Below are 12456 nucleotides of genomic sequence, written 5' to 3' on the forward strand. Positions count from 1 at the left end.
TAGCTTTGAAATTTGACTCGAAGTTGTGTGCAATCTTCCAGTGTAATGATGCAAAAGCGTGGCGCCCTGCGACTTCACCCTCGGCCTCGACGACGCTCCAGACAGCAAGATGTCGACACTTGCGAAGAAAACCGCCGTAGCTCAGAAGTTCATGTGACAGGTAAGGTGGGTTAATGACGTCACATTGGCACCAAATTTCACCACAAATGTGCCCAACCGCACACGATCAGAAGGCCGTCATACCCTCTCCTATCCACATTTCATCCCTTCCTTTGACGCCTCTTTGATGGAGATTAGAACCGTGACGCTCAGCGTTGATATCATGCGGTTTTATTATGAGTCGCCCAGGAAAGTATTCCAGACAAACAGACACTCAGAATCGAATTGAAAAGGGCTCAGGGGGTGGTATAAAGTGCGCCAATGGAACCACCCCTTTCCCTGCGGCGTTGATTCCAGAGCATTGGGCGGTCGAAGACAACAGTTCGCAGTGCAATGAGCAACGGGAAGACGTTCTTCACAACCACTAACACACTCGAGTGTTTAAGCCCTTCTCTATGGACATTGTGGAGCTGCATCCCCATCGAGCTTGATCACACCCGTTCGGGGCACAGTGCGACACCAAGTTTCGCTCTCGTCTACAGGATGGAACCATTAGGGAAATTTCAAAACCATACATCGAAATTTGAACATGATCCAAAGCACCTAAGGGTGGTTATGCTTCTTCAGCGCTATTTTGTGTCCTCCTGTGGCGACACGTGTGTGAATAAAATGGCAAAGGATCCCTCTAACACCCTCGCCCCCCATCATTTCTGCAAAACCCTCGTCGGCATCCGCCCACCTTTACTGAAAATTTAAAAAATGCACATGTACAGACAGAACTCGGCACGACTTCTTGCAGAAGGGCAACCCCTTTGTCACACTCCCATTACAGATGGCCTGCTACTAGACACGGAGCAGTATTGTAGCGCGGAAGAGCAGAAGCGTAGCCCGCCCGCAGGCGCCTAGCAGTCTCGTCAAGGGTTCTGTTCGAGCAGACCCCACGACTCCATGGACCCAAGTGGTCAACAAGGCACTGTGCAAGCTGGCAGTGGCTCCATAATGGTGTTTAATGATGATAATGTTTGGTTTGCGGTCATCAGCGCCCGTACAAAGTCCGAATTTTTACGCAGTCCAATTTGTACACCATCCAATCTAGCCACTGTCACGAATGATGATGAATTGATGGGGACAACACAAACACCCAGTCCCCGGGGCGAAAAAAAACTCCACCCCGGCCGGAAATCGAACCCGGGACCCCGTGAACCAGAGTCAGGAATGCTAGCCACTAGACCACGAGCTGCCGACCCCAATAACGGTGTGGGCTGTCTTTACATGGAATGTACTGAGTCCTCTGGATGTTCGGTTCCTTAGAGAACACCTGGTGCCATTTATGGACGTCATGTTCCCAAACAACTTTGGTATTTTTCTGGATGACAATGCGCCCGGTCACCTGGCCAGAATTTTTCGCCATTCGTTTGAAGAACATTCTCGACAATTCGAGCTAATGGTTTGGACATCCGTAGCGTTCGACATGAATCCCAGCGAACATTAATGGGTCGTGTTCGAAAGGTCAGGTCGTGCACAAAATCTTGCACCGGCTACACTTTCGCAATTATGAACGGCTGCGCAGGCAGCATGGCCCACTTTTTCTACAGGTGACTTCCAACGACTCGTTGAGTCCACAACAAGTCGAGATGCTGCACTACGCCGGGCAAATGAATCCCCGACACGATATTAAGAAATATCCCATGATTTATGTCACCTGAGTGTAACACTTGTGCAAGTTGCACGTCATTTTATCTATGTGCGTGGCATTCAGTGGTCACCTGATGATGGCCTGAATAAGCCGAAAGCCAGTTCGGCGACAAATAAACATAATTTTGCAGAATATTAACAACGTGTTTCCTATTAAATAACGCTGTGTTCTGTCAAGCACCAACGGAAAACTCCGTCAGTGTTATAGTTCCGCTGCATTGTACCAATCTGCGTAATTTTTTGCTACCCTCCAACGGTTGTTCATTGTCTTCACAAATTTTTTCAGCTGCAGGCCATCACAAACACCGTGAAGATGAACAAAATCCAGCCTTGAGGCTGCATGTTCAGCTGACGATGAGATAATCAGCGTCGGTCCTCAGGCTTGGATGGAACAAGGGGAACGAAATCGACTGTGTCTACATCACAGGAACCTTCCAGTATATGTCTTAAGCGACAGTATATGTCTTAATCGACTGGGAGAAAACACGGAAAGCATAATTTGTGTGTGTCGGCGGTTAATTGAAACCCATAATTCTTGAATATGTGTACTAGTTCTATCAAAGTATGTGAAAAGACCTTATGCTACCAATGAAAGATTTTCAGCTATAGAAAGTGGAAATGAAGGGTTAGTTGCAGGACCAGCCATACACCTTTAATATTAGCTAAGCCCTTCGGATGACGAGTAAATGATTTAATTCCAATTTTCAACCATCTACTGGACTTCCCCAGGGAATGTGGCGTCCCACTGGCGTGGTCATGCGACAGAGTACTCACCGAAGGAGTCGTTGGCGAGGCGTCGGTACATCTCGACGGTGGCCTTCCTGTGCACCATGCGGTGCGTGATGGCCTGGTACTTGCGGCGGAAGTCCCGCTCAGAGATGGTCGACTCGAGCGAGTCCCGGCGTTCGCTCGTCCCGTCACTGGCCTTGTCGTCTGTCAAACGAAACGTGACAGTGTTGGAAACTTGTGACGTATGTCACACTGCATGAAGAAATAGTTTCACCAAACTAAAAGTAACGTATCAGCGTCCAAGCCGGGTGAGCTCGTCAGAAGATCGTAACGTTTCGATTAATGTCACTCCCGTCATCTTCTGGAGCAGGCAAAAACTCACCCAGCTGGAAAGCTGAACATTTTATGTCAGAGTCATCTCAGACATTTTTAGTCCAAATAATGAAAGAAAACTTCAGTATATTTTGTTATCTTACAAGTTTTTTATGCATGTTGTATGATAAGTTCAGGACTCAAACATCAATCCCAAAAGAACTTCCACATAACTTCCAAAAATTCTCGTGAAAGTCGACTTTGTAGTTTTCCGAACGTGTTTAATACCCTAGAGTAAGTTGTTATTTGATGGCACATGTGGCTTTGTGGTAGAATGCTTGCCTACGTCTACCTCATGGGTAGCCCAGCTACGATTCACAGTTGTGGTAAATTTTTAAACAAAGGTACATGTTCCTTGAGCATTACCGTGAAGCGAAAAATATACAGGGTGGTCCATTGACCGTGACCGGACCAAATATGTAACGAAATAAGCGTAAAACGAAAATAAACTACAAAGAACGAAACTTGTCTAGCTTGAAGAGGGAAACCAGATGGCGCTATGGTTGGAACCCTAGATGGCATTGCCATAGGTCAAACGGATATAAACTGTAGTTTTCATTGCCAGGAACGTCTCATACAACGAGTGTAACCGCAATGTTTGTGTGGTAGAGTAAATTGTGGTGTATGCGTACATCGAGATAGTGTTTGCGCAGAAATCGCTGACATAGTGTAACAGACGGAATAAGGGGAACCAACCCGCATTCGCCAAGGCAGATGGAAAACCGCCTTAAAAACCATCCACAGGCTAGCCGGCAAACCGGACCTCGACTCTAATCCGCCAGGCGGATTCGTCCCGGGAACGGGCACGCTTTCCCACTCGGGAAGCAGCGCGATAGACCGCGGGTTGCGCTGTTGTAATTGACCATTAGGTCATGTGTGCGCGTGCAGTGTCCTCAACACGTTGCAGCTGCCAATCGTGATCAATACACTATTCTGTGTAGTTGTGAGTGCATTATGTCGAAGGTGAGTGAATTCGAAAGTGGGCAAGTTGTTGGTGCTCGTATGGTGGGTGCTTCCATAAAGAAGGTAGCCGAAGCGTTCGGTGTTTCGAGAGGCACCATATCGAAGATATACATTCCGCTTGTAGGGAAATCGAAAAAACATCATCCGCTAAGTCAGGATGTGGACGAAAGTGTGTCTTGAGTACCCTTGGCGGACTGTCGTTGAAAAGGATTCTGTCGAAAAATAAGAGAAATTCGGTTCAGAACTGAATGTCGCAGTCGCGTACCGTGTCAGCATCAAAACAACATTGAGCTCCAGACACAGAGGATTGCAGGGCGAGCTGGAATTCCAAAACCACTCATCAGTGATGAAAATGCCCGTAAAAGGAAAACATGGTGCCAAAGTCATAAAACCTGGACTCTGGGCCATTGGGAGAATGCCGTTTAATCGGGCTAGTCTTGTTTGGCACTGTTCTCAACTTCGCGCCTCTGTGGCCGAAATTTACCAACGGCCAGTGACATCTTTCGCTCTATACCTCGTCGCCGGTCGCTTAGTGTCGTCGAACTGGCATATCCTAAAGTGCATGGGAAGGTAGTGTGGCGCACTGTCAACGCGGTAATGTTAGATTCAGACGTACGCTCGATCTGGTACGTGACGGTGAAGAAAAAATAGTAATAAAAAAAAAACATATTACTCGAGACAGAATCCATAGAATTCATCTTGCCGTTTCGTCTTGTTAAACTACAACATTCAGAATACATACGAACACCGACTACATTGTGGATTGATGTCTGATATTTTGCGCGTCGAATTTTGGCTCTCTTTTTACGAGTGTCGCCCGCTGACGGCGATTCGCGCACTCTCCTTTTCCCGGACGCTGTACATTACCCGAAGACGAAACACAACTCCGTCATGTGGATCAGAGGTCATGCGATTCTTTATTTGGAGGTGGCGTCGTATGTCTCATGGATTTTTGGACTGTTTAAACGGTCGTCACTGTGCTATCGTCCAGTACAACGAATACTTCTCAAACTTTTTCGGAGCATCTTCCACTAACTGCCCCGCAGCTAGATCATTCATGACAAGAGATGATTTTGATACATTCACACGTAGATGATTGAACAGCTAATGGTACCTACACGACATTTCGTAAAGACATGCCACTAAGATGGGGCGGCGGCGTTCGTGAAGTTGCGACGCCGCATATGTGTCTGTTCCAGGAGCGTTACCTTGTGTATGTTTTCTTTTTTTAAACTCATTTAGTACATATCGCTTTTTTATTTGAAATCATGGCGGCAGAGACATGTCATGGAAATGGCGGATTTATTTGTTGCCAATAAATGAATGAGTGTTCTCCTGTGCCCACTTAAACCTTTCATTTCTTCCTGTTTGGCGACGGAGACACTGTGGCCAGGCCTCGTAAAATGTCCCTTGTACACTTTGCCCTAAAAAAAAAATGTCGCTAACTCACGCTTGTGCGATGGCGCTCGACAGAGGAGTAAGCCGGATTCGCTACTATTGGCTGGCAACGTGAGGAGAGGCGGTGGCATTGCGAGCACGAGTGTGAGTTTTCGCATCTACCCTGGCCACCAGATCTCAATAGCTTCTGTAGTATACATTGGACAGGAAGGTGCGTGATCGCTATCCACCTCCATCATCGTGCCACTATTTTACAGGAAGAATGACATAAGATTCCCTTCAAAACCATACATGGCGTGTACTTATCCATTCCCAGACGACTGGAAGCTGTTCTGAACGTCAACGGTTTTCCTACATGGTAGTATTTGTCCACCCCTGCATATCGGCCATAAATCCGCTTTTTAATTTCTCCTTTAAAATGATAGTGCTGGGACGATGCCATAAAGTTGTGGCATATGAGTGATGGAATTAGGGCTACACTTGGGGTAATCAATTAACCGTTTTGGAAATGTTTTCGAGTGGGAAACGAACCGCCATGTAGTATTTCAGCCCGCCAGGAGACGAAGTTCCCGTTCGGAAGCGGCATGAGCGATGACGGAAATGCAACAACGAACTGTGTTGCGCGAAGATCGACAAAAAAAGAAAAAAGGTTCAAATGGCTCTGAGCTCTATCGGACTTAACATCTGTGTCATCAGCCCCCTAGAACTTAGAACTACTTAAACCTAACTAACCGAAGGACATCACACACATCCATGCCCGAGGCAGGATTCGAACCTGCGCCCGTAGCAGTCGCGCGGTTCCGGACGGAAGCGCCTAGAACCGCTCGGTCACAGCGGCCGGCGAAGAGCGAAAACTCTCTACTAAATTTCTCTAATAATTTGTTAATGCCAGTCGTTGTTTTATATTCATAGCTGACTTACGTGATGCTACTGTTTGCGACTGGCTGGATTACTGGTTGAATTTCATATTAATTGAATCATATAAAAAATAACTTGGTATTACATGGCGCAAGGAGTATAAAAATAGTTTTGAGAATACATACCACAAGTTTAGTTTTATGATACGACTTTTATTATTATGGCAGGATGTGTATGAGTGTGAGATGAAACTACTTTGAATTTATTACGTGTTTTCATTTAAAGCGACAGATTTATTACAGGGAGTGATAATTATTCTGAGACTGAATTCTTTACGCTCTGAAGTCATTATGTGGGAATTACACGTGTGTAAGACGTAAAATGCACATTTGGGGCTTCAAGAAAACTTTAAATAATTATCCATTGCACTTTATTGGGGACTTTCGTGTTAGGCCCCTATCTGTGGACACCTGACCTGAGCCAGGACAGTAAGAACTATATTATCTTTGATCTTCAGCGCTCGGGAAAGGAGATCTATTAGTTAAACAAACTGAATAAAACCCATTAAATAAGAGAATCTCCACACTATCCTGTTGCATTTTTCCTCAATCCTTGATTTGCGTTCGTCACTCACAACAGAAAGTTGGGCTGATCGTTCATCATTCATTTGTGTGCCATTAAAATTCATGCAACATTCAACATCTTTCCATTAACTTCGGTTATCAGTATGTAAATTTCGATTAGGCGGACATTCTACGCATTCACTAACTGTATTACAATACGAACTTTGACATCTGGCAGGACTGTTAATTTTGTCACACATTGTAAAATCGCACAGTAAACAGTAAACAACCGTTACTTTCAGTATTGGTTTACCTGGCGCCAGCGGTTAGAAGGTTGTAAGGTGGCTATAATTTCGCACCTTACAAGAACTCATCCACATAGTTTGCCATGATCTACAAACACAATTAGGTATGATGTGATAGGTTGTACATCGTATATACGAATATATAAAGCAGACTGACGTTGTCACGTACGTCTTGTAAATAATTGTTAACGCTTATTGCGTGAAAGGTGGTGGAGCGTCTTTATTATAAAAATGCCGTAATGAATGATTGCCTATACTAGTAGAGGTTGGAACGCCAGTGGAAATGAAACGGCTGGCGGAACTGAAGCCCTGAGTGGAAGGCTCACACAGGTGTGTTGGTCCTGCTTAAACACAGGAAATAGCAAGACGGATGTCGTAGCACCTAAGTGCTGGAGCACAATAGAGTCACTGCCGGCCGGTTTTGTAACCGAACCGTAAGGATTATATGTTGGAAAGTACGATAATCGTCGACACAGGTGAGAGGTACGAAGAAGCGGCACCTCGGAAACCACAAAAAAATGGCTCTGAGCACTATGGGACTCAACTGCTGAGGTCATAAGTCCCCTAGAACTTAGAACTACTTAAACCTAACTAACCTAAGGACAACACACACATCCATGCCCGAGGCAGGATTCAAACCTGCAACCGTAGCGGCCGCGCGGTTCCAGATCGTAGCGCCAGAACCGCTCGGCCACCAGAGGCCGGCTCGGAAACCACGCAGGCTAGGTTATTTCCAAGGATTTTTACTCAGAAGCGTACCATTGTGCGAGTATAAGTTTTTCCTCGCAAATTTTCCGTGTTATACGGCAAAAATTAAAATATGGTTGGTCGGCATTCGGAATAATCTCTAGAGAGGTGGTTTCGGGAATATGATTCGTTTTTGGAATTACGATGGTGGGCAGCCGAGCCTTGCTGGGAGGCCAGCGGTGGAGAGAAGAAGGTCTTCCAGGTCGTGCGCTAGCGTTCTCGCTTCCCGCGCCCGGGTTCGATTCCCGGCGGGGTCAGGGATTTTCTCTGCCTCGTGATATCTGGGTGTTGTGTGATGTCCTTAGGTTAGTTCTAAGTTCTAGGGGACTGATGACCATAGATGTTGAGTCCCATAGTGCTCAGGGCCATTTGAACCATTTGAAGAAGGTCTTCCATTTTGAGCTCCCGTGTGTGGCGGTCGCTCAGTATCAGCGTCTTGTTGGTACGGACGGACTTGCTGTCTTTGTTCTCACGAGATTTATAGTTATAGGCACTGTGATGTTGTGAACTTATACGCGTCTGGACTTGGCCTCCGGGTTGGAAGTCGTCGTTGGGTACGCAGCGTTCAGTGACTGAGAGCACTTCTTCTGCCTATACTTACGTTGAGATGTTATCTGAACTCTTTCCTTGTGGCTGGGAGTTCACGTTCGTCGTCTGTAGAACACAGAGAGGAGAAGACAGTATTATAGTATATTAGTCAGAGGACCCCCTTCTGCCGTCCTAGTGTTTGAAAGAGTTTGTTTGTGGCTGCAGTTCTTCCATCATCGCAGATGGGTACGAGAACCATCACTTCGACGCACCGGACGCAGTACATACACCGAGCGAGGTGGCGCAGTGGTTAGACACTGGACTCGCATTCGGGAGGACGACGGTTCAATCCCGCGTCCGGCCATCCAGATTTAGGTTTTCCGTGATTTCCCTAAATCACTCCAGGTAAATGCCGGGATGGTTCCTCTGAAAGGGCACGGCCGACTTCCTTCCCCATCCTTCCCTAATCCGATGAGACCAATGACCACGCTGTCTGGTCTCCTTCCCCAAACCAACCAACCAACCAGCAGTACATACGGTGATATCGCAAATTGCTTCGGCTCATTAGGGCTATAAAAGCTGTACAGCTGTTATCACGTTAGTTTATTTCGACTGAGGTTCCACACCACCGTAGATCATCTCTGAAAGTAGTGGCTTCTAGTGTTTGGTACGTAGAGGATGTCAGTCATTTCGCGTTATGGATATTAGACCGCAGTCATAATAAGGGGCAGTGTTGGGCAATTGATTAGTAATTTTACTTAGGAAATGTAAACTTCGTAATATAAAAGTTTTTTTTAATCTACAATAAAAATATAAGCAGAAACAACGTTTATCATTTGGTAGGGTTAGTTGCCTTCATCATTCATTTATGTTTAGATTGAAATTTATAGAATTAAGAGATCCTAAGATCTGCTTCAGGGGGTAGTCAGAAAGGGCCATATCTTCATTTCTGCGTTTATTATTTTTCGTTGCTCCCATTCATTTGACACCCGCCTGCAGTAGCATCTTGGAAGGTCTGTGACGCAACGGCGTGGGTGGGGGCAGAGCAAAAGTTCATTACATTTAGAACGACCCTGGTATTAATCGAACAGTTCAAGGGTGTTCACCTGTTTACACTGTCCAGTGTGCACAACATGTCAGCGACCAGTCGTATCGACATGCAGCACCCAGTGTGTCGCTGGTGTTCTTGGCAGTGATCTTGTAGGGTGTGCACAGTTTGTCCAACATGTGTATTCCCACAGTGACACGGACTTTGGTACATCCCGGCCATCCGTAAACCCAGATTAGTAGGGGTAATAAAAACACTATTTTGTAGGAATAATGGTCTAACATTATCTTGAAAACCGTATTTGTTCATTTCGAGACCACTCGAAGCTGTTTCGAACGCATAGTAACGTGTTTGGTGTTTCCATACTTTTGTCCAAGCCCTTTATTTTCCAACCACTGGCAGGCAGTGTATGTAGATGGACTGAAGTCCCAAGATTAGGACGCGCAGTTTAAGCAACTTACCTTTGTCCTGCGACTTGGATTCCGGTTTCTGCCACACGTGCACCTCTTCAGTTTCGCCAATGTAGATCCACGTTGCTTTCTTGTACGTTTCCGCATACACACCTGAACAGATAATCAAAGCAATATATGCCCTGTCTCTTCTGGTGGAAGTCAGAAATCAATGTATTCACTGCCGCAAGAGATACTGTAATACAAGGTTATCGATAAGGACCTCCAGGATTTCAGAAGTATGTACGAAAACTCTACGACACACAGAAAACAGACATACATCAGTGGACAGAGAATATCTCCAGATTTTTAACTTACATTACAGTTGCTCAATATGGGATCCATCTGTGACGCGACAAATGTCAAAAAGCATTGAAGTCGGTGTCACAGACTGGCCGGGAATGGGCGATAGCGCCCAGCCTTGGAAATCTGTTCATTAGTTGCCTCTCTGCAGGCGCAAACGAATTCAGTGCGACAATACTTAGTGGATGGTTTGTCTAAATCCTCTTGACATACCTGCCCCTGGTGGAACTAGGCCACGGCACGTATTACGAAACGAACTTGGAGAGATGCATTATCCACTGGTACGCTATCTGATTAAAAAGTACCTCTTCACTTTTTAAAGGATATTAATATGGCGTATATGTATCTTTATGACGGCTTCAACTCCATTCATTGTGTGAATGTCTGCGGAGGAATGGCAGCCCGTTTTCCTTTAAGAACTGAAACCAGAATGTATAATGATATTGGAAGCTGGAATCTGAAGTGAACGGCCCATTCTTCCTTAAGAACCGAAATCAGAGTAGGTAATGATACTGGAGGCTGGGATCTGTAGTGGAGTTTCGGACTCATTCCACACGGGTCCCATTGGATTCAGATCGGAACTCTGGGCAGGCCAGAACGTTTCAGGAATATTATTGTCCACAAACCACTGCCTCAAAAATGCTACTTTATGACAGGGCACATTATCATGCTGATAAAAACAATCATCATATCGTAATTGTTCCTCTGCTGTACGTGGTACACAATAGTGTAAAATGTGATCATGTCATACCACATTTAGCGTTTTCTTAAACGCTATAAGAGGACCACTCACTAACCATGGAAAACACTGCCATACCATAACACCGTCTCCTCCGTACTTCATTGTTGAAACTACGCATGATGTCAGGCAACATACTCCAGGAATTTTCCAAACTCATGCCTTTACGTTGGATTGCCAGAGGGTATGAAGTGATTCTTTACTCAAAATCACTCTTTTCCCGTCATCCAGTGTACAATGGCGTCGCTCTTTACACGATACCAAGTGACGTTTAGCACTGACCACAAATATGTGGCTTATGAGGAGCTGATCGACCACTGTACCCTACTCTTTTGAACTCCCTACGCACAGTCACTGTGCTACCTGGACTGCATTCTGTAACTCATGAATGATTCACGGTAAATGATAACAGCCAAACAGTCGATTGAGTAGAGTGACCAGCATGTTCTTTCGATATGAATCCTATCGAACACGCCTGGGGTAGATTGGAAAGGGCTGTTTACGGACGACGTTACCCACCAACATCTTCGATGTATCTACGCCAAATCGCCGTTGAGGGCAATCTGGACCAACAGTACCTTGATGAACTTGTGGATAGTATGCCACGACGAATACAGGCATGCATCAATACAAGAGGACGTGCTACTGGGTATTGGAGGTTCCCGGTGTGTACTGCAATATGGACCACCACCTCTGAAGGTATCGCTGTATGATGGTATCACATGCAGTGTGTGGTTTTCCTTCCGCTGGAATCATGCGATATTTTACAACCACCCTCTGCAGGACAGTCCCTGTCCGTGAGTACATAAGGTCTGCCTGATCTTCGTTTAGTTGTGGTTATTCCTTCGTGTTTCCATTTCACAACCACATCATCAACAGTCGACTTGTGCAGATCTAAAATGGTTGAAATGTCCCTGGTGTATTTGGTACTTACGCCACGTCCAATGGCTAGTCTAAGTTATAAGTGACTGAGCTCTCCTGATCGACATATTCTGCTGGCAACACAATACTCTGTGCCTCGTTTTATATCAGCTGGTCCGTTTATCGTGACATATAGTGCGCAGTTCCTCATTACATGGGTGTGTCCCGGATATTTTTGATCACATAGTATATGTGTGGCATTTCTGTATGTCTTGTCGTCTTCTGAAATCCCGGAGAAATAATTCTGCATAAAGCAGATATTTTGCAGCGCTGTTACTGATACAAATAAAAAAAAATAAAAAAAATAAAATAAAAAAAAGATTTCACTATTTTCCTAGATGTCGTTAAAAACATAGAAACAGTAGTAAGCTGCATAAGCACTTATCATAGTCACCCGCATATACAGATACAAGCTATGGACTTATAAGGAAACGGGAGATGGCATGAATAAACTGTTTACACTAGGATCTTGCTCAGGAACGCAATGTGGAATTCTTGCTTAGTTCTCATTGCTCATTACCTGACTGTCAAGTGTTTGGACTTGGACGTCGGGATGAAGTGAGACAGAACTGATATATGAACAAGTGAAAGAAAAACAGCCCTCGGTCACTATTTATAACAAATTAACCTGGTTTCGACACTGCTAGGAGTGTCTTATTCAGAATTTAAAACAAAGAATGGTCTATATTCTATAACATGGTCACAGAATAATGACTAAAAACGTATGATAGGGTATGAG

At 45.2% G+C, this 12456-nt stretch overlaps 1 protein-coding gene across 1 annotated transcript in view; it reads right to left on the reverse strand.

The window, feature by feature from the left end:
• The window catches only part of LOC126235011 (uncharacterized), a 473551-nt gene that overhangs the window by 124457 nt on the left and 336638 nt on the right, over positions 1-12456 (reverse strand). Inside the window, exons 25-26 of the mRNA XM_049943746.1 lie at positions 9767-9868; positions 2569-2727 (exon numbers count right to left, since the gene is read on the reverse strand). Of these exons, the coding sequence (XP_049799703.1) occupies positions 2569-2727; positions 9767-9868 (261 nt within the window). The remainder of the gene's footprint in view (positions 1-2568; positions 2728-9766; positions 9869-12456) is intronic.

This window comes from Schistocerca nitens, chromosome 2 (genome assembly GCF_023898315.1).
Source record: "Schistocerca nitens isolate TAMUIC-IGC-003100 chromosome 2, iqSchNite1.1, whole genome shotgun sequence".
NCBI lineage: Eukaryota > Metazoa > Arthropoda > Insecta > Orthoptera > Acrididae > Schistocerca > Schistocerca nitens.